Genomic DNA, 22,799 nt, shown 5'->3' with positions numbered 1-22,799 from the left:
CATAATGATTAGCGGTAGCGTGTACCTGTACCCCCCCCTTCTGTTTGGCCGCCTGTGACTCGCCCTCTCACACACACGCCTCTCCCTCCCTCTCTTGGCCCAAGTACTCCGTACTGCTGCTCTCTCTGGTCTCCGTCTTCTCCTACTCGCTCCCCTCGCTCTGCTACATAATCCCAACAAACAAACCAATTTCCGCATCGCCTTTTCCACACAAACCACCCCCCAGAACAAGCTTCCACCACCGAATCTCTCCGATCTTGCTTATTCCCTCTCTACAACTCGAATACTTTTTTTGTTGTCTACTTTTTTCTTTTCTTTCTTTTCGGTACGTCCTTCCCCTACGTGGCACCGGCCCGTTTTCTGGTCTTGCGTCGCTTTCTGCCTTTTTGCAACCCCTCCCGTCAGACCCAAGCTGCACTTTCGTCATCGCGCCCGTCTTTGCTTCTTTCCCACCTCCCTGCCCCCTCCCAAAGAGCGCGCGGCCGGCCTCGACGATCCAGCCGATGCCAGCAAAAAGGCATCATTTCCACGAGCGACATTCTATAATTCGCCATGCTCGCCTCGCCTCGGCTTTGATCTACTTCCCTCGTCCGGGCGGCGGCGCGTCGTGGACACCAGACGCCAGTAGGCACAACCCCCACCAGAGAGCCGCCCAAGGAGCGGGGGAGGTATTGACGGCCTGAGCTGTCGCCCTTCGCTTTGCTGTCCGCGCGCGTTTTGCGGCGTCGTCTTGATTCACAATGTCCCAATCCGCAATTCACAGGGCCTTTTTTCGACGCTGCGCTTTGGGTCGTCCTTTTTCTTTGCTTCCTCACCTCCCTGGCACCTGCCTGCCCTTGATGATCTCTTCCGGTGGCGACCCCTCTTCTTGGTCCCCCTTTTTCCATACAAAACTCGCCCACCTAGTGCCAGCTGATACGCTTGCAAACGCCCACTCTCGCCGCCTTGCTAACCGCCTTTTCCTCTCAAGCAGAACCGTAAATCTCCAAAGATGGGTAACGAAGATGCCGTTTATCTGGCCAAGCTCGCCGAGCAGGCCGAGCGCTACGAAGGTACGCTGCAAACCCGCTGGCGCCGCCCTGCAGCCAGCCAACCCCCTCCCAAACAAACTGTGTGCGCTGACCTGCCACGTCTCCAGAGATGGTTGAGAACATGAAGATCGTCGCTTCCGAGGACCGCGACCTGACTGTTGAGGAGCGCAACCTTCTCTCCGTCGCCTACAAGAACGTCATTGGCGCCCGCCGTGCCTCTTGGAGAATAGTCACTTCCATCGAACAGAAGGAGGAGTCCAAGGGCAACTCTTCTCAGGTTACTCTCATCAAGGAGTACCGCCAGAAGATTGAGGATGAGCTCGCCAAGATCTGCGAGGACATTCTCGACGTCCTCGACAAGCACCTGATCCCCTCTGCCAAGTCTGGCGAGTCCAAGGTCTTCTACCACAAGATGTCTGTCTCTTCACTATGCGCCCCATTACGTTGTTATCCACTGACACCTATCAAAGGAAGGGCGACTACCACCGCTACCTTGCCGAGTTCGCCACCGGCGACAAGCGCAAGGACTCCGCCGACAAGTCTCTTGAAGCCTACAAGGCTGCCACCGATGTTGCCCAGAGCGAGCTTCCTCCCACCCACCCCATCCGTCTGGGTCTTGCTCTCAACTTCTCCGTCTTCTACTACGAGATTCTCAACGCCCCTGACCAGGCTTGCCACCTTGCCAAGCAGGCCTTTGACGATGCCATTGCTGGTATGTTTCCTCTCAGGCCCCCCCGGACGCACTCCGGCGCATTTCCCGGCGCATCCCAACTGACGTTTCCGCAGAGCTCGATACCCTGAGTGAGGAGAGCTACAAGGATTCCACTCTCATCATGCAGCTCCTCCGTGACAACCTGGTAAGACTACCCGAAACCCGTCGTCAAAGTGCTCGCTAACCGCGTAAGACCCTCTGGACCTCTTCCGAGGCCGAGACTGCCCCCGCCGAGGCTCCTAAGGAGGAGCCCGCTGCCGCTGCCGAGGAACCCAAGGCCGAAGAACCCAAGGCTGCCGAGTAAGCCTACCCTTATCCGGGACTAATTGGCTTTTTTCGCACTCGGGTTTCAGGGCGGATTGGTGTCTATGGAGTGACGGAAGACGTCGTTTTTATCCAAGAGCTTCGGCATTGTTTAGGTAAACACGCAGAAACAAAGAACGGGGTTATTGATTTTTGTCTCTTATCTGTTTTTCCCGCGCAAAGGAAGAAGCCTACCAAGTCGTGACACACGAGCTTGCTCTGGGCTTTTAATGCCGTGTCCGCCGGGACCAATAAAAAATTTATTAAAATTGCTTTCAATACCAATATCCATTCTTCGCACTGTGATTTATTCCACGTGCTGCTGTTTGCTCCATGCTTTACCAATGTATTAAGTATTTGATAGTCGTTCCATCTGTAGTTGTTCGAGGCCCGATTGTTTCTGATCCGTCCCGCTCGCTTGGTGATGCGATATTAAACACCCATTATGCGTTTTATTCATTTGCCGTCATTTGCCGTCATTCAATGAAATCTTTATACGTTGCAGCCGCCCCTCCTCTACACACACACACACACACCCTGAAAGCTGGCAATCACTCCTCCACCACAGCAAAGTGCACCTTGAGCCACAGGCTGCAGTCTTGGCACCCCACCATCAGGACGCCGTCCTCGCTCGCCTCGACGAGGTCCGCCTCCTCAAACGAGTACCCGCGGTCGTTGCCGCACCGGCACGCCCTGTACCAGCGCTCACCGGCCTCGTCAAACCCAAGGTCGTCGAGGTCGACGTTTTCGATGCCCGTCTGGAACCGGGCGGCGGCGGCGGCGGCGTCCTCGCCGTCCTCGGCGCCGCCGCTACCGCCCGCCAGCCTCGACAGGCGCAGCGAGGCGTCGTACTCCCTGCGCCGCTGCGGCGACGACAGCACGGCGTAGGCGTCGCTGATCTGGTCCACCGTGAACAGCGCGGACAGCGGGCGGTGCGCCGCCCCGTCGGCGTCGGCGTCTGCGCCGGCGCCGGCCGCCTTGTCCGGGTGGTTGCGCAGCAGCGCGCGCCGGTACGCCCGCCTGATCAGAGAGGCGAGCGCAGCATCGTGAGGAGCTGGCTCGCCGCTGCCGGCCAGGAGCGCGGGCTGCAGGTCGAGGACTTGGTAGTGTGTGGCGGTCCGGGATGGACGTCCCGTGGAGGGACTTGCCATGAAAGTCGGAAAAAGTAGGATGGAATGAGCAAAAGAAAGTGAAACACAAAGAGGCTAGAAGCACGAGATTTTTAAAATAGAAGGCGCCTGGTGAGTTTAGTTTTTCACGACTTGTTTCTGATTTTTTTTTGGTCGTATGCTTGGTCCTTCTTGAATAAGACGCGATGAAGTTGAATGGTGTCACGTGATGTAGCTACGTTTTGAGAAATAGATGAGAAAATAAATTGCTTGACATGTTTGGAGGGGTTAGTTCAGAGAGTATTACATTTTCTGCTATTGTTCCTCTTGGAAACTGGTCTCGTTGTGGCCGATAGTGCAGGCAAGCGAGGCAGTGTCGAGCGAGGGCGTATATCGCACGGCAGCTGGCGCAGAGTTGTTTGAAAACTGTATTGTGATGGTACATGATGATATATACACGCTCGTCTCGGTAGCTTGACGGGATATTAGGTGCTTTAGCCCTTCCAGTCGTATTGTACATTTGTTTATTTCGGAAACTTGGTCCAGTTTCGCTTTCCCACCTATTTCGCATGATCAGCAAGGCTCTCCAGATACTAACCGAACTTGGGAGGATTTGGGGGGATAGGGCGTACCGTCTTCCATTTCTTGATGAGCTCGGGCATTTCCAGCATGGCCTTTCTTCTTTGCTCCATCCTGTTTATATCGTTAGCACACGTCCTCGCCTGCCCCGCATCGTCTCATCATTGGTAGTCATTGTCGCCGGGTTCCTACGTACTTTGCAATCATGTGTCGCTCGTGAATGTGGCCCTTGACCTTTTGTCCCACGCCCGTGCCCTTGACGCGCAGGCCGTGCTCGACGCGGAGCGCCAGGCGCTGCGTCGGGTTCTTGTTCGAGGCGGGCAGCAGCTCCGCGACGCCGTGGTCCCTGGCCATCTGCAGAAGCTGAGCCTGCCGCCGCGCCGAGTACACAGGGTCCTGCAGCCGGCCCGTCACTGGGTGCTTGTAGAACTCAAACGGGTTCGGACGCAGCTCCTGGAACGGCGTCGGCGTGCTGCCCGGCGAGACGAGGGCGGCGGGCGGCCATCGCGCGAAGAAGCGCTGCAGGGGCTCGGGTAGGCTCTTGGCCAGCTGGACGAATTGCGACGTCGAGGCCATTGTGTCGGTGCCGTACCTCGGGCGATGAGAGGTGCACGGGTATTGATCGAGAATTCCCGAGAAATCGGCCAGTAAGTCGTGTGCGACGCGGCGCGGAGGAGTTGCTAGCTTTAGTCACTGGCATAAAGGTCTGCAGAAGTTCAGCATCCAAAATGTTGTCCAGCGACTTTGATGACCCACAATTATGGACTGCAGGGGTCTGTGATTGGCCTACCGGCCCCAAACTTCAAGCTTCAGACGACTTCCAACAGTTGCAGCTTGCCTTTCAAGTTTGGACGCCACCACACCTTTTCATGATTCTCGATCTGGCGGCGCTGGCACTGTTTTATGGGTTGTCATATTACCTGGCCAATGCGATCCTCGGCCATCTGAGGACCATCAACGCCGCTCCAGAAGCAGACCTCCAGCAACAGCACCATGCCTCTCGACATCGAGGAAATCCTACGCCAGAAAAAGGCAGCCGAAGCCGCCGCAGCTAAGCCTCGCTTCATTCCAAAGGCGCAGCGCGAACGCCTCGCCGCCGAGAAGGCCAAGCAGGAGGAGGAGCTGAAGCGGAAAAAGGCCTCGGGCGACGCACACAAACGAGCCGAAGACGAGAAGAAGTGGGAGGAACGAGCAGCCGCCACACTATCCAAGACGACGACAACAACGGCAAATGGCACCGGAAACGGTGTGCCTATGGGCCCGCGGTCTATGAACGGCGCCGGCTCATCGGGCTACAGAGACCGAGACGACAGAGACAGACGCGATGGACGAGGAGGCGGCAAGGGCGGCAAGGACGGCGGCGGCAAAAAGGGCAACAAGGCCAATGCGGAGAAACGCTCCGCCCAGGAGATCGAGGCCGAGCTACTCCGCTCGCGGTATCTGGGCCCCGAGGTGAATCAGCACTCCAACTTCTCGGCGCAAAAGAAGCGGATGCGCACGACGGAGAAGAAGTTCAACTTTGACTGGGACGCCGGGGAGGACACGTCGCGCGCCGACGACGGAGCCTACAGCAGCGGCGGCGCAGGCGTCCGCGGCTTCTCGCTGGCCGGGGTTGGCGGTGAGTTCGACAAGGAGGCTGAGGAACGGGCCAAGAAGCGCGCGCGTCTCATCGAACAGCGCGATGCGGAGCACGGTCGGGAGCGTGCCAAGGGTATCATGGAGGACTTTTACAGGGCGCGGGACAAGGCGCGGGACCGCGCGGAGAGGACCGGCCTGGGACGCCGCTGGAACGAGAAGCGCCTTGACGAGATGCGCGAGCGCGACTGGCGCATCTTCAAGGAGGACTTTGGCATTTCCACCAAGGGCGGCACGCTGCCGAACCCGATGCGCAACTGGAAAGAGTCCGGCCTGCCGCCGCGTCTGCTGAATATTATCGAGCAGGTCGGCTACGACGAGCCAACGCCCATCCAGCGCGCCGCCATCCCGATTGCGCTCCAGGCGCGCGACTTGATTGGTGTCGCCGTGACTGGTTCCGGTAAAACGGCCGCGTTCCTGCTCCCGCTGCTCGTCTACATCTCAGACCTGCCACCGCTGACAGAGTCCAACAAGAATGATGGCCCCTACGCGCTCATCCTCGCGCCGACGCGCGAGCTGGTGCAGCAGATCGAGAAGGAGGCCAAGAAGTTTGGCGAGCCGCTCGGGTTCCGATGCGTGAGCATCGTCGGCGGGCACTCGCTCGAGGAGCAGGCGTACGCGCTGCGCAACGGCGCCGAGATCATCGTGGCGACGCCGGGCCGCCTGGTCGACTGCATCGAGCGACGGCTGCTGGTGCTGTCGCAGTGCTGCTACGTCATCATGGACGAGGCGGACCGCATGATCGACATGGGCTTCGAGGAGCCGGTCAACAAGATCCTGGACGCGCTGCCCGTCTCCAACGAGAAGCCCGACACGGACGAGGCCGAGGACGGGCGCCTCATGCAGCGCTACGTCGGCGAGAAGGACCGCTACCGCCAGACCATGATGTTCACGGCCACGATGCCGCCGCTCGTCGAGCGCATCGCCAAAAAGTACCTGCGGCGGCCGGCCATGGCCGTCATCGGCAACGCCGGCGAGGCGGTCGAGACGGTCGAGCAGCAGGTCGAGTTCGTCGCGGGCGAGGACGCCCGCAAGAAGCGCCTGCAGCGCATCCTGGCCTCCAACGCCTTTGCGCCCCCCATCATCGTCTTCGTCAACATCAAGCGCAACTGCGACGCCGTCGCCAAGGACGTCCGCGCCATGGGCTGGAGCGCCGTGCCCCTCCACGGCTCCAAGACGCAGGAGCAGCGCGAGGCCGCCCTCGCCTCGGTCCGCAGCGGCGAGACCCAGGTCCTCGTCGCCACCGACCTCGCCGGCCGCGGCATCGACGTCGCCGACGTCTCCCTCGTCGTCAACTTCAACATGGCCACCAGCATCGAGAGCTACACCCACCGCATCGGCCGCACCGGTCGCGCCGGCAAGAGCGGCACCGCCATCACCTTTCTCGGCAACGAGGACGCAGACGTCATGTACGACCTGCGCCAGATGCTCAGCAAGAGCTCCCTCTCAAAGGTCCCCGAGGAGCTCAAGAAGCACGAGGCCGCCCAGACGAGGCCCGTCAAGGGACCCGGCCGGAGAGCCGCCGCGGAGCAAGAGAATGAGGGCGGCGGCGGCGGCGGCGGCGGCCGAGGAGGCAGAGGTGGGCGATGAGAAGGGGGCAAGGAGCGAATGGGAAAGTTTAGATACCAGGAATCAAACACCGTGTATATACATTTAAAGCTATGTAATGAATAGAAAGTCAGTGATCAGAGACGCTTTGGAACAAAATGTATGAAAATTGGCCGGCGAGCAAGGCTGTATATCAGCGACGGCATGTCTCTTTAATATCAAACTAAGTGGCGTCTTTTCATCTTTCATTCATAAAAAAAAACAATTACAAAAATCCGTAAAATCTTGACTAGTCCTCCAAATGTACTTTTTTTCCATTTCGTTTCGAAAATTCTCCCCTACTCCAGCTTGAGCTGCTCAAATTGCTTGATAGTGGCCTCGAAACTGGCGAGCTCCTGCTTGGCGTCGGCCAGCTTCTTCTCGTCCGCCTCGCGGACGGCTTCCGAGGCCTTTTGCAGGTACACGGCGTCGGCGAGGAGCTTCTCCTGGCGCTGGATGCTCTGTGTGGCCTTGTCGCGGCGCTTCTGGGCCTTGCCGATCTCGGCGTCCATGTCGACGCGACCCTTGACGTGAAGGAAAACGGTCGCCGCGGTGGAGACGGGGTAGGCGACGCAGCCCGCGGGACGGGGCGCGTCGGCACCGATAGTGTTGATCTTGCTGACGGCCTTGCCGGCCAGCGAGGTGATGGAGATGAGCTCCTTGGTGCACGTCTCCTCGGCGGCCTTGGTAAAGGTTTGGATAATGACTAGAAACCGGGCGAGTTAGCTTGTGGTGTGATGCGGGTGGGGTGGTCGTCTACACATACCATCGGCATTCTCCTTGATGGCATATTCAGAGGTCAGGGAGCGGGCGGCCTTGACGCAGTCCAAGACAAGCTCGTAGGCAGTCTCTGACTGCGGGTCATCCAGCGTCGGGTTGTAGACGGGGTACTTCGCAATCATGATAGACTTGGTCTCGTCCGTGGGGCGGCGCGGCATTCTCTGCCACATTTCCTCACTGATGAAGGGCATGAAGGGGTGAATCATGGTTAGAGCTGCCTCCAGGGCTGTGTAGAGGGTTTGGATGGCCGACTGGCGCTCTTCGGGTGTGCCGTCACGGATGATAGACTTGGAGTTCTCAATGTAGACGTCGCACAGCTCGCTGTACCAGTACTTGTAAATGATGGCAGTCGACTTGGAGAACTCGCGGTCGGCAATGGCGACGTTGACTTCCTTGGCAGCCTGGTTCATCTTGTGCAGGATCCAGCGCTCAGCGAGCGTCTTGCCTGGGACCGCTCCCTCCTTCGACGGGACAAAGTCGGCGGGGAGGCTGCCAAGAACATATTTGGTCGCTTGGAAGATCTTGTTGCAAAACTTGCGGTAGCCGTAGATGGAACGAATCTCCAGGTTGATGTCGCTACCGCCCGTGGTGGCATTGATCATGGTGAAGCGCAGGGCGTCAGCACCGCACTGGGGAATGCCGTCTGGGAAAGAAGTCTTCTGATACTTGGTCGCCCTCTCAACCTCGGTGGGATGCAGGTTGCCAAGAGCCAGCTTGTCATGCAGGGTCTGCAGAGGAATACCGGAGATGACATCCAGGGGATCGATAACGTTGCCCAAGCTCTTGGACATTTTGCGGCCCTCCGAATCACGGACCAGGCTGTGGCAGAAGACTTCCTCAAAGGGAATCTTGCCAGTCAACTTCAAGCTCAGCATGATCATGCGGGCAATCCAGAAGAACAGGATGTCCCAGCCAGTCTCGAGGACGCTGGTAGGGAAGAGCTTCTCCAGGTCGTGCGTCTTCTTGGGCCAGCCGAGAGTGCTGAACGGCCACAGGCCAGACGAGAACCAGGCTAGTTCGGTTAGCAATCGTAATAGAATCCCCGAAATGAGAAAGTTTAGGAAACTTACTGTCGAGAACATCCTCGTCCTGCTCGAGAGTGAACTGCTTGCCAGGGAGCTTAGCCTTGGCCTTGGCCTCAGCGTCTTCCTTGGTGCGGCCGGAGAACCAGAGCTCATCCTCAGGAAGGTCAGAGCCACCCTCAATCTTAGCAAAGTAGACAGGACACCTGTGTCCCCACCAAAGCTGCCGGGAGATGCACCAGTCGTTGATATCCTCCATCCAGCGGTAGTAGGCCTTCTCAGCGCTCTCGGGACGGATCTTGATTTCACCATTCTTGACAACCTTGACAGCCTCGGCGGCCATGTCCTTCATCTTGACCCACCACTGGGGCTTCATGATGGGCTCAATAATATCCTTGGACTTGCTGCACATCGGGACCTTCATGGCGTTGTCCTTCTTGTCGACATACAGGCCCTTCTCCTTGAGCGCATCCTGAATGCTATAACGGACATCAAAGCGCTTTTGTCCCTTGTAGGGGCCGGCATTCTCGTTCATTAGACCATCATCGCTGAGAATATTGATGAACTCGAGGTTATGGCGCTGTCCGAGCGTAAAATCGTTAGGGTCGTGAGCCGGAGTAAGCTTGACGGCACCGGTACCAAACTCCATCTCGACGTACTCGTCTGCAATAATGGGCAGCTTGCGGCCGGGAATGAAGGGATGCACAGCGTTCTTGCCAATAAGGTGAGTATAGCGGGTGTCCTTTGGATGGACAGCGATGCCAGTATCACCAAGCATGGTTTCGATACGGGTGGTGGCAACCTCAACGGTCTCATCAGAGCCCTCGATGGGATATTTGAAGTGGACAATGACACCAAACTCAACCTTCTTATCGTAGCCGGGAACCTCAAGCAGTGTGCGGCCCGTCAGCTCCTTGTTGTCAACCTCGAGATTGGACAGCGCAGTGTTGAGCCGCGTGCACCAATTGACGAGTCTGTTGGCTCTGTAAATGATGCCCTCCTCGTGAAGACGGACAAAGTTCTCCACGACAGCGGCATAACGGCTCTCATCCATGGTAAAGGCCTCGCGGGACCAGTCGAATGAGCCGCCCAGTCGGGTCAGCGCCTTGTTGATGCGCTGGTGGTAGTCCTCCTTCCATTTCCAGACAGTCTCGATGAACTTTTCTCTGCCGAGATCATGACGGGTCTGCTGCTTGCGACGCCACAGCATATTCTCGACAACAGATTGTGTAGAAATACCGGCATGGTCGGTGCCAGGAAGCCACAGCGTCGTCTTGCCGTGCATGCGGCTCCAGCGAATCATCATATCTTGCAGCGAGTCGGTCAGAGCGTGGCCCATGTGTAGGGCACCAGTGACATTGGGGGGAGGGTGGACAATGACAAAGCTGCCCTCATCCTTGACGTCGCCATTGGGCTTAAATTCGGGCTTGAAGAAACCCTCCTTCTCCCACCAGGTGTACCACGCCGACTCGACGGCAATGGGGTCGTATGCCTTGAAGTTGGGGTCTTCAAACGATCGAATACGCTTCTTCTCTCCGGGTGGTGTGTCTTCGACGTAGGGGGGGACCTCGGGCTCGTCAGTCTTTTCCTTCTTGGCCTTCTTTTCTTTATTGGCGACAGCATTGGCGGCTTGGACAGCAGCCTTGGCCTTTTTCGCCTCGAGCTTGGCCGCCTTTTCGGCCTTTTTGCGATCTTTTTCTACTACTCATACGTCAATACGGGCATGGTCGGCTGAATGGGTAACAGAACTGCCTTACACTCCTTCTCAGACTTGACCTTCGGGCCCTCAGCGCCCGCGGGTGTCTCGGCGGGTGGCGCTTGCGCCGGGGTGGAAGCACCCTCAGCTGTGACAGCAGAGTATTAGTCTTGTGTATCGATGCTCGACACGGTCGCGGCATACCAAGATTGGGGCGTCCAGCGTTGGTGGCCATGATTGCACGTGTGGTAGTCAAGGGTCGTCGCGGGGAAACAGATCGCACACGAAGTGCTCGAACAGCGAGTCTAAACGTCGTCCTGGGTGGTTATGCTGAAGCCCACAATATACTGGGCTTCAAACTTTGGCCGTTGATATAACCCAAGAGAATTTTACGTCTGACTCAAGAACAAGCCTGCTTGGTGCGATTTCGCTGTTGAAGTATCACAAATTTGAGTCACCGCTAAGAATTAGAGTAAGTGAGGTGGGATGAGGGGAGGGGCAATTTTTGTGGCTAGAGCTTGCGCCACAGCGTTGCGCCACACATATGTGACTGGGGAGCTAGGGATGTCAATGACTTGCTCTTTGGCGTTACTCATGATATTCGGCCAATTATCCGGTTTGAGCAAGAGATCTTCGAGTCTGCGCCCCTGTGTCATCTCAAGATGCTGTATCGGGCCATTTGTCGGCGCAGCGCCGCGTGGCTGCCACGGCGCCCCTTAGCCAGCCAGCCGTTTTCGAGTGAGACGAGAACGGATCAAGTGCAATTTACCTATGCGCTTGCAAACACATCCAGAGTAAGCGCAGATGAGCTTCGCATACTCAATCAATAAGATTGATGTCTCAATTATTGCCTCGAATTTTTTTCTAATTTTTCAAAGGATGCAATCTCGTCCATGATGGACGATATAGCCTCCAAGGCTCTGTCGGCAAATTCTTCCAGCCATGACGCCGCCGTTGTGCTCGCCACGCCAGAATTCGCCAAAAACTTTGAAAGCGCCGATTTTATGGGTAGCATGGCCTCCCTCCTCGCAGGCAGCAGCCGCCCTGATAAGTTTCATGTCCTGGCCGCCATCGTGGACAGCATCGCGCCGCCGCTGGGCAGCTACCACAGCTCGCCAGGCATATCGGTCCTGCGGGGCCATCTCGACCACATGCTGCCATACCTGTGGCAGCCGGAGGTGCCGCGGCCACCAGAAGACAGGGACTCGGTGTCGGCGCTGTCCTTCTCGCTGGGCGTGCCAAAGGTGACTTTGCCGCTGGCGAGGACAACGTTTCAGAACAACAGAGCCTCGACACTGCTGGCCTCAACGTTTGACCTCTCGCCTCGTGGCTCGAGAATGGAGAAGCAGCTGGAGCGCTATTCGCAAGAGGTGTTTGTTTCGGATAGCGACTTGCCGCAAAAGATGGGCGACCTGGGACTGTGGGCGCCGCTGGTACCCGTGACGCCACCACGTCTGGTAGCGGCCAGCTTTGGCAACATTGTCCGAGGCGTTGAAATCGATGGCCAGATGATCCCGGCCTCGACGGAGCTCGAAGATGCTGTGAATTCGTTCTACGGCAAGCGTGGCAACAGCGCCATCAACACGGGGCCTGTGGGCATCTGGGCGTTGATCACACCCAAAAGCGACTCGACGGACGCCGCGGCCTCATGGCTAAACGGTAGCCCGACGCCTCTATCGGTCGACACGAGCGAGTCTAGCATGCAAGAGCTGGCGACCAAGACGGCAAAGTATCTGCACTGCTCACACCAGCGCGGCGCAAAACTGCTCCAAGTCTGTACGTTACCCGATGCAGCCTTTCCTAAACTTGATAGCAGTTCAGTTACTGATATGCCATAGTGAGCGGCGGCGGCGGCTGGGGCGCGAAAAAGGGCCTACTCTCCCTCGACCCCCAGCGGACGCACTTTTCCCTCTCTGAGGAGGAGGAGATGCGCCGCTTCACCCAGTCCATGAACGACTCGACATTTGCGCCGACGGGCTGCACGATACAGTTTCTCATGGCGCTCGACGACGTGCCTTCCATGCCCGAGTACATGCCCCCGAGCATCGTGTTTGGCGTCCCTGGCACACACCAGGAGCACTCGGCCCGGCCGGAGAAGCCGTTCATGGGCGGCCACTTTGGCGCGCTGTCAAGCAAGGGCGTCTTTGTCGCGGCACCGAGCCAGGGTGACGACAGCTCAGACCTTCCGGATGAGAGGAAACTGTCGGTGCCAAACTCAAGGCTGTTCGTGGCAGAGGGCATTGATGAGCAAATGAGAGGCTTTGGCAAGATGCCGACGTTTGCAGAGGCGGGCCTTATGGCGCTGCTGTTGTAGATACGGTGGGTTGTTTTGTATATTATGTATAATGTACGATAGATGGCTACACAATAGCTTCCAGTGTAATAGATATATAGAGAAATGAATGCAGTCGACTTACGGTGACCACTGTTGGTGAGTCAACCGAGGCCTGTTTCGTTTATCGGAGCTCTCATCTACCAGAATCATTCCAATTCCATCTCTGTCTGCATTTGGATGCCTGATATTCATTAGCTTCGCTGAATGACGGGATGCTTGCCTCGACTCACTCCATAACCTGTTGGCAGAAGCAGAAATAATATTAGCTTTTGATAGGAGCTTCTCCTCATACTTGGCAATGTCGAGTCCCTTGACTCTAATCTTGCTAGGATTAGCCTAGTGTGCGGTTAGTATCTGCAGATTCCCTACCGCGAGTGTCAACAAACCTGTTTTAATATAGGCACAAGCTCTTTAGGATCAGCATTGGCTATAGTGCCTACGGTGCGGAATCCATTTTCCCAGAACACACGCCTGCGGATGCGTCAGCATCAAGTGCGAAAAAGATTATCAGAGTCAAAGAAACTTACGCTGTGCGGCTTTTTATGAATGGTATTTTAGCAAGACTGAGTAACTCAGTACGAGCGCCGGCCAGGAGACGATCAGAAAAGTGATCGAGGGCCGCTGCCATGAGGCTAAACGCCGTCAGTAAGGTATTTTGGGGCTATGCGGTAATACGTACCCCCAGTTCATATGCTGGCAGAATTTGATCACGCCGGCGGCAAAACCGTGACAGGTTTGCGATAGCGTTTGCACAGAGCCTCGCGGTGTATCGTACTTTCGTGCGACAACGTGAATAGGCATCTCATTGCACAAATCCCGAAGCTGGAGCGCAAGGTAGAACCGTTTGTACACTCGAGACATTTCCTTTTCCTCCGGTGTGTTTTCGGGCACCGGGACGCCTTGTGCACTGTACACCATTAGCGCATGTGATTGACGTGGCGTGCGGTGAACGTACAACTTGAGAATGGCAGTCGGTTTGATGCCAAGGAATCGTAAAACGCGCAGCCCGCTTTCATCAAGAAGCTGCAGCTCATTGCGGAACACCTGCCAGCTGATCGTGACGCCGAGGTCCTGCACCGGCGTAAAGATGTAAAGGATATGCAATTCGCCGTCCATGACAAAGGCCCTCAGAGCCTTCACGAGCTCGCGGTGCACAAAGATGCCGTCATCTGGGTCAATGGCGGACGCCACAATAGCTCTGCCCAGCTGCGTTGGAGCATAATTGCCAAGGGTGTCGGATTCGATGAGCTCAAGATTCTCGAGGTCCTTCAAACTGGCCTTGAGATCATCATCGACTCGGGTCATGTCCTGAGTCAGAGCTAAGAGCGACTTTGCAAAGTAGAAGCGAACAGATTCATAGCTAGTAGCCAAGTGTACAGCAATTACTTCCAAAACAGCGCTGTCATAGTTAGACTCGCGAGCATATCGGTCTAGAGTGGGCAACGTACCGTTGAACGCGGCGATTCTCCGAGGTCAGACAGCTGGTGACCTTTGGCAGCTCCGCCTTGATCAGCTGCACAACGGGCTCCAAGTCCGTCTCGCGGCAGCACAGGTAGGTTTCACCAATGGGCGACTTGCCTTGACGGCCGGCGCGTCCTCGCATCTGCCGCAGCATGGCTGGCCCCACAAAGTCACGGCCCATCCTGGCGTTATGCAATATGACACGGCGAGCTGGCCTGCATCGAGTTAGCAAACATTGGAGCGGAGATGAGCATGTTGCTTACAGGTTAATGCCAGCAGCTAGGCTGCAAGTGGCGACGCATACTAGGAGAGTGCCAGAGTCATATGCAGCCGCTATCAGGTCGCGTTCCTCGGCAGTTATTCCAGCCTATTAATTAGCACCTTATTAGCACCTTGAAGTGTACAGCTAGGTACAAATACCAACATCTATAGGCATATTAGCAAGGGAATGGAGTGCAGTCAGGGTGATGCGTACGATGAAACGCCACACCGAATAATACCGTCTCCTCCAATATGTGATCCAGGCCAGTGGGCAGGCTTCGTAGCTCGTCCAGCAGATCGGTTCGTTTTGCTAGTGTTGCTTCATGCATCTCAGAAATGTCTGGCATCACTCGACTGATGCATCGTGCCACCGACTCGGTCATGCTGCGACTGCCCGCAAACACCAAGACACCATAACCTGCAGACGCGGTTTCATGAGCCAGGGTCACAACAGCATTCAAGACGGGATCTGACAACTCTTTGTGCAAAGAGGCGCCAATCGTTCGGACGGCGTCTACGAGACCGTTCTTTAGTTGGACGGCATTGTCGGGAAGGCGGCGGGGATCATCGGCAGCAAAGACGGCGCCGTCGCAAACGAGATGCTCTTCGATGGGAACAGGTCGGTATCGCGTCTCGAATGAGTGTGCGTCGAGCCACTTCGCCATGAGATCCATGTTCTAAAGGGCATCAGTCGGTAGTAGCAGAGTAGGTGTTCCTTCTTCTTCTTACGGGAATAGTGGCACTCATGCCAACAATCTGGACAGTATGTTCCAAGCTGAGTAATTTCGTGCCAATAAGTTCCAACGTGTATCCTCGGTGCTCGTCGTCAATCATATGGAGTTCATCTAGCACTACGGACTGCAGCCTAGATACCGAGCAGTCCTCGATGGCGACGTTTACGAGCATGTTGGCCTGGTTCCCATCGTAAGCATGATTCTGGGCTGCATGGCATCGGTCCAAAGTATTGTACCTTTTCTAATGTACAAACGCCAATGTCAAAGTCGTCCCAAGTGGCTCGGACTTTGCCGCCGCCGAAGAAGCCAACTACTCGCAGGCCATCCTGACTAGGCCCAGCATTGAACGGAGTATGGGGATCCTTTTCGATAGGCGATGGATGTTTGAGGCCCTCTACAAGCTGACGCAGCCATCGCACTTTCTCCTGGACGAGAGCTACATAGGGGAGCACAAGCAATGCTTTTGATTCGCGCTTGTGCAGAACACGCTTTAACATGAGCACTAGCGAGCGACAATAATCAGCATGTGTCTCGAAGGATGCGAATGGATATCCGATAGAACTGGCTTACAATCGGCGACTAGAGATTTACCACCGCCGGTAGGAGCACAGTAGACTAGGTTGCGCTCGCCGGAGAGCAGGCCGGGCCCTTTGAGACAGTTGCGCTGCCATGGGTAGATGTGGTTGATGCCGAGAGCCGCAAAATTAGCAACCAGCTGTGCGGGCAGGTCGTACATGGCATGTGACAGATGCAGCTCCGGGTCCAAGGATGACGACGGCGTCGCGGCAAATCTCTGGCGCTGCGTGTACTCGCCCTCGCCCGAGGAGACCGGCGCAAGCGAAGTAATCAGACTCGGGGTCAGCTTGGACGGGGCGTGGGGCAGAGCGACGGAACGCTTGAAGAGAATCGGAGGCGGCTTTGTGGCTGATTCTGAGCTGTTGTCGGTACCGTTGCTGGCGGCTGCAGCAGACCAGGAGCGCTTCTGGCCGGCGACAGAGTCTGTGTGTGCGTGTGAATCATTATCCTGGGCGAGCTGTAGTGACGTTGTGTGCAGCAAGCCATTCATGCGCTGCATGGTGTCGCCCCCTTTTTTTTTGTCCAATACTCTTTTGAAGGGGGTTCTTCTTCTCAGCAACCTGCAAGATTGCAGAGTGAGGCCGGTGATGTGCTGTCCATTCGGCGCTACACAGCCAGTCTGAGAGCATTAGGTGGGATTGATTAGGTGTGCCTCGTCGCCCTTCTGGCTGGTGCGACCTGCTGTGAGACGCGTCAGACTACGCGGTCTAGGAACGGGCCTAGTCGCGTTATCACGTGCAGAATATAGCTCCAGTTGCAGCCGAGATGCTAGTCCACAGTTCATTGCATAATTCATTTGTTGATGACTTGGGAAAACTTTGATTCGGTTCAAGGAGTTATCTATCCTTTGAGCTTGTCTGAAAGTGTTGTGGGGATGCACATGGCCGGCGAGTGTCCAGTGCATCAAGCACAATCAGACCAGTGCACGGTGTTACTGCAGAAATGATGTCTTGAAACAGCCAGTCCATCGCCCGTGCACAGTTTTCATATGTCTGACAATCAGCCTCTACTCATGCATGTAAACGATCTCCTTCCCGGGATTAGGCTTGCTGACAAGACCGAGCTGCTGGAGCGCAGTCAGCGCGCCTTCCTCCCCAGTCTCATCCACAATCTTGCCGTTTTCCAAGGTGAAAATTGTGGTGCCGGAAAAGTGAATCTTCTTGCCCGTGTTGGGGCGATCCAAGCTACCGACAGCTAGATCATCAAAGGCGACGCCCGTGTGCGTGCCACCGCCAATCCATCGCCCGACGACAAATCGGCCGCTGGCAATCAGGGGATACTGGTAGGCGTGGAAAGAGATGTCCGGGAACGCCTGTTCGTTTTAGAAAAAAGAACCCAGGACCCGAAACTGATGGTGAGGGCGCATGTATATACCTCTTTAAAATCGCGAAGCAAATTCTTGGCGCCCTCCTTGCCGTGGCGAGGGCCATGCATGGGGTAATTGATAACAAAGTTATCCGCACACAGCTTGTCGACAATTTCGGTGTTTCCTTTGCCCCAGTACTCCTCAAAGTACTCCGTTATGACGGCGAGGTTCCGCTGTTCTTCTGGGGTAGGCATTGCGTTGACTTGGTGTTGTCGGATGGTGTTGGGGTATCGTGTCTGGTAGTTTCCATCGTGTATAGAACTCGCACGGTCGGAGGCACACCTATTTATGGTGCATTTTTCAGGTGAAGAGGGCAGCCAACGCACAGCTGACTCCTCTAGTAGTTGTTGCTGTAGATATGTGCAGCTCCAGCCCAAGCTGCGAGCCTGGCTAGCCAAGTACTCAATGGGACGACTGTGCAATGTCGCTGCGCTCGTCAAACAAATGGCATATACCACCTATCGTGGCGCTTGCGATCGAATTTGCCAATGAGAAATTTTGATTAAAGCAAAACTGGAGGTAGTCAACGCCTGCTTCGACGGCACATCGGCAGCAACATCAGGCCCACCAGACTCTCTGATCGTTGCGATGGAACTACGTCCAGTATTAAATTTGTAGACAAACGCAAGACAGACCGAACGTTTCCCCATAAGTTCGAATGACAAACTCATCGTATGATTTTATACGTCTCTATGATATCATAATGCTAAAAAAAAATGCAGATGAATACATGAGGATAGCTCGTTGGTCACTTCAGAAGCAACGGCGAACGCAACACCATACTCGGAGTCAGTCTCGGCACGCTATATTTTATTCGACGAAGCAAAAGAGGGCCAGATTGTCCTTGTGTGAGAAGGGAGCGCCAGATAGCGGGCGTTTCCATTGTTGCGCAGAGATATAGGTAAAACTGTCGCACCACAGATTGGTGCTTTGGGTCAGACGAATCGAAGGAGCTTGTACCGCATGTCCGGCTCAGTTGCATTCAGGGTTCTCCATCCAGGGCCATTGTCGAGTACGCACCCGATGAAAGCTACCTGAAAACTTGATCGATACACAAGGTCTTGCCAGAATTGCGTATTCCGGTATATGCAGTACGTATGGGCATTACGGGAAGCAGGACATGGTCATTGGGCATGAAGGCGTTGGTATGGTGGAGGCTATCGGCCAAACCACCAAAGGCACGAGCATGCACGGCGATTGCTGCACTTTTCTGCCCATTTACCAGTACTGACTTACCGAGTATACGTCACCGAGTACCAATCCCTGTCGCAGTGGGACCCTGGTCGGGCGGGGATATTGCCATGGAAGCTGCTTGACTTGTCAATTGTCGAGAGCCCTCAAAAGGCTGTGGTGATGCGCATCTGGACCAAGGCTCGCTTGCGTCGCACGCTGTGTGGGATCAGCATTTCTCCTTTCTCGTGCCAGATGCAATGCAGTCCAACAAGGACACACACGCCTTTGTTGTGTGCCGTGCGCCGTGTATGCTGCCTTGCGATCCTGTCTGTGTCTTGTGAGGATCGGCAGTCCTGGCCATCTAGCTATAGCTACAGTTTGTAGTAGCGAAAATGATATGCCAAGTCCTAGCTCTGCCGCACATCCCAGGCAAGAGGGTGGACGCGGTCACCTTGGGGACCTGTACTATTTTAATACCGAGTATACCTCTCAGCCAGGGATGCTGGCTTGGATCCGCCTCACGCTGAGCCCGCTGACCGTATGCTCTTGACAAGGCCGCAGCAGCCATATTCGAGAGGAAGAACACCACTAATCGAGCGCAAAGGTGTAATCATGGCAAAACTTGTCAATATGGAGGACCTGTGCGTGGTAAACATGGACATCGTCATGACTTCAATTTATATACAGGGTAGCAGGCCAGCCCCACCAGCTCTGCACCAGGAGATACTTTAATTTGCCTCAGTCCATCATGTGAAACCTGCGGTCGAGACTCTCTTCTTGACCTTGAAGGACGAAATCAATGCCATGGAGAGGCTTCCTCGAGGGCAAATAAGGTATCTTGGGGTCGTTTGCTCTTGCCAGCATTAGGATAAGCATTTGATCTTGACGAAAGGCTTTCGCGCAATCACAAGGGCATAGCGAGAGCAGTGTATGGCAGAACACAGAGTAATCAAACCCAAAATTCCAAGCAAACGCATAGAATTGCGTGCCGAAAATCACGTGTACTGAAAGCTTTTGAAAGACGTGTCCATTGGTTTCAACAAGGCGAATCTGGAGGGAGGCTAGACGCGCCGGGAATGGCGCCGCAGAACCCGCCGGTATGTGCGTGACGGAAGGGACGGGCGCATGCCGCGATGTCACGTGACATTTGCTGTGGCTGATGACGGGTTGCTCGTGGGGCAGTGGTGGCTTATTACGCAGCATGCATTCAATGGGCGCATATCGTTGGCGAAAAGCACAGAGTACAAAGTACCTCTGGAAAGTCAAGCCTACTTACTACTTTGGTACTTATCAGCGCAGAATAATAAGAGGGTGCCTGACAGGCATATCTGGCATTCGGCAGCAGCCACTGACTCCGATTTACAGGCATGCTCCATGCCCCACGCGCTGGGCTCTGGGACAAAACGGGGGCTTGTTGCCACGTACAAGTCTCACTCACTCCCTTGAGATGGGGGGGCGGCGGGAAGTGCATAAATGCAGCCATTCTGTCATAAAACAGCGTTAGAGGATCCCCCTCCCGTCATTCGAATCGCTCCTGTCTGTCGTTTCTTCTCATCGCTTTTGTTTTCGCCGACAGTCGCATAATGGCTGCCACCCACCAAGAACGTGCCCAGGCAGTATTGGATGCTGACCATTGTTCATCGGGTCTGGCTTGGCTCAACTGGTGTTGGGAAATACGCGGTACTTACTTCAGATGGAACACGCCGTGTGCCACAATGGAATAGTCGTGTCACCTGGGGAAGAGGATGGCTCTTGGTCCGTTTAGCCTTTGTTTCCTAGAGGCCGAAAGAGGAGACGAGCATGATGGAAAGGTTGATGTCTACCCGCACGGTGGCCCCATTTTGCAGTCGGCGAGGCCGCTCCATGACCTTGGATGCCCTCTTTTCTCCGGCCAAGCCCATGTGCGGTGTAATGATACCGCTTGCTCTGTCGCTGTGGCTGGCGGTGTCGCTGGCGCCGCAGCCCACTAGAGCAGCGAAGAGGATATAGACGCAGCTGGACGCCAATATGCCTTTGAAGCGTAGCGAGGCTAGGAGAAAAAAATTAACAAGTCATCTCGTCACGCTCCTTCCCCCCTTATAGAGTTTTGTTTCGTGGCACCTAACAAGCCTCCGACGCGAACTCTGTACACTAGCCAAGTAGACGGTCGATTACGTGAGTGGAGGCTGCCAGCCTGCGCCTGCTAACGCTGATTGGAGAGACGTGCTGCTTTTATTACGGTGGTACATGTTCTTGAACCGTGTACTTGTGTGAACGCGGCATGAATAAAGATACGTAGTGATGGGCTGGTGGTCGAGGCTGATGCAACAGTGGCGACCAGGCAGCCACAAGGTGCCCACAACTCGAAGCGATGGGGGTGTGTCGATGCCCTGAAAAGAAGAAGAAGAAAAAAAGAAACAGAAAATAACAGTTACGGTACGGCCGGGATCGGGAGATTTCTACCACCTGGTGCAAGAACTATTGGTTTTGCTCGGAAGCGGTGGGAGAAGGCTTGGGCACTGGCACGCCGGTGCGGTGGGAAAAGGAAAAGGAAAACTAAAAGAAGAAGGGAAAAAAGAAAGGAAAAAAGAAAGGGCTCCAGCTCATTCTTCACGACCCCTGCAACCTATTAAACTATGGATGGGACTGATTTCTAGTCAGAGGGGGGAGGAGATCCATTTTCCGCAGGCGGAATTTCGCCTTTCTCGGGGCTATTCTCCAAGCGCAGAACATTATGCAGAACATTGTAAATCAAGTACCGAAAGAGCCAGCAGCAACCAGCCAGTCAAGCCGTCGGCGGGGGGGCACAGATGCGTGCAAATTTGCGCTGTCTCAGCCTGGGCTGTCTGATACCGCCCTACCTTGGGCATGAGTGGCAAGGGCTGGCCGTTGAGCGCGTCTAGGGGGCCTTTGGGGGCCCTGCCTGGGCTGCGTGTAGAGAGGCAATTCAAGCGGGAAAAAAATTTGTCGACGTGAGGATCGTGCTCGCATCTTGATGGAGAGAAGCGAACAATGTGCATCCAATCTGCGATGATGTCTCAATACTCGATGAGATTATTATTTTTTTCTGAAAGTAATGCGACCATGCCGTCCTCGAGCGATAGTCCAGTTCATAGTTTGGCGGGAGGTTGGCTCAAGAATGCGACAACGGGGCACGATTACCGAATCGTAACCCTTTTGCGGGCCGGAGAGGGGGGAGGACGACGAGGGGGGGCGTATTCTACCTATCATGAGACACACACACACGCTGACTGGTACCACACGACTCTATAGTAGTAGCGTAGCAGCGTAGGTACCCCTTTGACAACGACGACGACGACAATGACAATGACGAGCGCCCCCGGAGAGGGGCTCCGCCGCAGTGGCTCGTGGGCAAGAGGGGAGGAGGAGGATCATTGCTACGTGAAAAGCTGGTCGATTTGAGATGTCATGTGTGGGAGACGAGCCTGTTTTGGCAGATGAGCGTATGGATCAAGGGCCAGATTAATCCCATCCTCGCGGCGGTGACGGCGGCGACGACGGCGTACGGTTCCTGCCTAGGCCACACCCCCCGTGGCCATCATGCCCACCCCCATGGCAACCTACCTGCTACTTGCTGCCTACCTACCTACCTATCTACAGACTACCGGTACACGAGCATACAGCGACAGGTCTTGATTTACAGGGCGTTTGGCGCGCCGGGCTTTTTTGCTCTGATAAAATGCTCTATTTTTTTTTATTTCTTCTTCTTCTTCTTCTTCTTCTTCTTCTTCTTCTTCGTCCTCATATATGTACATCTTTACTCTGTAAGCTGTCGATTTATTTTTAACAGACTTTTGCATATCAGCAACATATGCCCTTTTTTCAAAGCACATCTCTCTTCTTACCAGAGACAGTCACAGTCCACAGTGGCTTCCTTCAATCGCATTTACTCAGTATAAAAAAAAAGCACGAGCCCCCCCTATAGCACTGGGTTTTGTGTTCCCGCTCCCTTTTTATCGCATGTTTTATTGTATTTCCCTCGAAGCGGCCTTTTTGTCATGGTCGTTGTGGGCGGGCGGGTCCACCTCTTTTGCTAGAAGGGAAAAAGCCTGCTCTCGTCATTTACGCCTCGGCTGGGCCTGGCGCCAACTTTACGACATGGCCAAAGAACAGGTCAACTTTGATTTCCTTTCTCCTGCTGGTATAAGGAAGCAGCAAACTATAAGAACAAGAAAAGAATGGGCAAACGCCAAAAATTTTATAGATTAGGCCCGTCGCCGGCTGCCGGCCGTAAGCTGAAGTGCCACCGCCCGCATTTCATCGTGAACATGGGCTCTTTGTTGCTGCTGCTGGCACTCCCAACCGCAACCCCATGCGCGGCCCCCCCTGCTCGCAAGCCCAAGTGCTCGGCAGCTTTTTTGTTTCTGTTTTTAGCCATTTCTGGAGCTTTCTCTCTCACTCTGTCACTCTCACCCGAGGTGGCGGCCAGGTCGCTTCAG

General features: G+C 55.3%; 8 protein-coding genes across 8 annotated transcripts; 3 read left to right on the top strand and 5 right to left on the bottom strand.

Moving 5' to 3' along the window:
* Positions 1-991: 991 nt before the first annotated feature.
* V2A60_000027 (14-3-3 domain-containing protein) lies at positions 992-2,047 on the top strand (the record flags this gene model as incomplete). The annotated part of the gene is made up of 5 exons (XM_083251399.1): positions 992-1,052; positions 1,139-1,445; positions 1,502-1,743; positions 1,818-1,888; positions 1,937-2,047. The coding sequence occupies 5 exons, from the start codon at positions 992-994 to the stop codon at positions 2,045-2,047; spliced, it is 792 nt and encodes a 263-aa protein (XP_083107525.1).
* A 550-nt stretch (positions 2,048-2,597) lies between these two features.
* V2A60_000026 (CSL-type zinc finger protein) lies at positions 2,598-3,197 on the bottom strand (the record flags this gene model as incomplete). Its single annotated transcript, XM_083251398.1, has 1 exon — positions 2,598-3,197. One exon carries the CDS (start codon positions 3,195-3,197, stop codon positions 2,598-2,600), a length of 600 nt encoding a protein of 199 aa, XP_083107524.1.
* Positions 3,198-3,679: 482 nt separating this feature from the next.
* V2A60_000025 (mitochondrial 54S ribosomal protein mL59) lies at positions 3,680-4,310 on the bottom strand (the record flags this gene model as incomplete). Its single annotated transcript, XM_083251397.1, has 3 exons — positions 3,680-3,715; positions 3,788-3,848; positions 3,931-4,310. The coding sequence occupies 3 exons, from the start codon at positions 4,308-4,310 to the stop codon at positions 3,680-3,682; spliced, it is 477 nt and encodes a 158-aa protein (XP_083107523.1).
* A 417-nt stretch (positions 4,311-4,727) lies between these two features.
* On the top strand, positions 4,728-6,959 carry V2A60_000024 (mRNA splicing protein PRP28; the record flags this gene model as incomplete). The annotated part of the gene is made up of 1 exon (XM_083251396.1): positions 4,728-6,959. The coding sequence occupies one exon, from the start codon at positions 4,728-4,730 to the stop codon at positions 6,957-6,959; it is 2,232 nt and encodes a 743-aa protein (XP_083107522.1).
* A 296-nt stretch (positions 6,960-7,255) lies between these two features.
* On the bottom strand, positions 7,256-10,689 carry V2A60_000023 (valine--tRNA ligase; the record flags this gene model as incomplete). The annotated part of the gene is made up of 5 exons (XM_083251395.1): positions 7,256-7,662; positions 7,723-8,748; positions 8,807-10,459; positions 10,516-10,602; positions 10,659-10,689. The coding sequence occupies 5 exons, from the start codon at positions 10,687-10,689 to the stop codon at positions 7,256-7,258; spliced, it is 3,204 nt and encodes a 1,067-aa protein (XP_083107521.1).
* Positions 10,690-11,350: 661 nt separating this feature from the next.
* Positions 11,351-12,768, top strand: V2A60_000022 (uncharacterized protein; the record flags this gene model as incomplete). Its single annotated transcript, XM_083251394.1, has 2 exons — positions 11,351-12,230; positions 12,293-12,768. The coding sequence occupies 2 exons, from the start codon at positions 11,351-11,353 to the stop codon at positions 12,766-12,768; spliced, it is 1,356 nt and encodes a 451-aa protein (XP_083107520.1).
* A 167-nt stretch (positions 12,769-12,935) lies between these two features.
* V2A60_000021 (P-loop containing nucleoside triphosphate hydrolase protein) lies at positions 12,936-16,320 on the bottom strand (the record flags this gene model as incomplete). Its single annotated transcript, XM_083251393.1, has 13 exons — positions 12,936-12,970; positions 13,020-13,125; positions 13,176-13,260; positions 13,317-13,421; positions 13,469-13,696; positions 13,745-14,188; positions 14,238-14,465; positions 14,514-14,617; positions 14,671-14,676; positions 14,751-15,188; positions 15,241-15,423; positions 15,482-15,747; positions 15,816-16,320. The coding sequence occupies 13 exons, from the start codon at positions 16,318-16,320 to the stop codon at positions 12,936-12,938; spliced, it is 2,733 nt and encodes a 910-aa protein (XP_083107519.1).
* Positions 16,321-16,827: 507 nt separating this feature from the next.
* Positions 16,828-17,381, bottom strand: V2A60_000020 (ester cyclase; the record flags this gene model as incomplete). The annotated part of the gene is made up of 2 exons (XM_083251392.1): positions 16,828-17,133; positions 17,196-17,381. The coding sequence occupies 2 exons, from the start codon at positions 17,379-17,381 to the stop codon at positions 16,828-16,830; spliced, it is 492 nt and encodes a 163-aa protein (XP_083107518.1).
* Between the last annotated feature and the right edge of the window lie 5,418 nt (positions 17,382-22,799).

Source organism: Cordyceps javanica, chromosome 1 (genome assembly GCF_051103115.1).
Source record: "Cordyceps javanica chromosome 1, complete sequence".
In the NCBI taxonomy this organism is placed as follows: Eukaryota; Fungi; Ascomycota; class Sordariomycetes; order Hypocreales; family Cordycipitaceae; genus Cordyceps; species Cordyceps javanica.
Note: the sequence above shows the minus strand (reverse complement) of the source record. Positions and strands in the feature narration are given on the sequence as shown.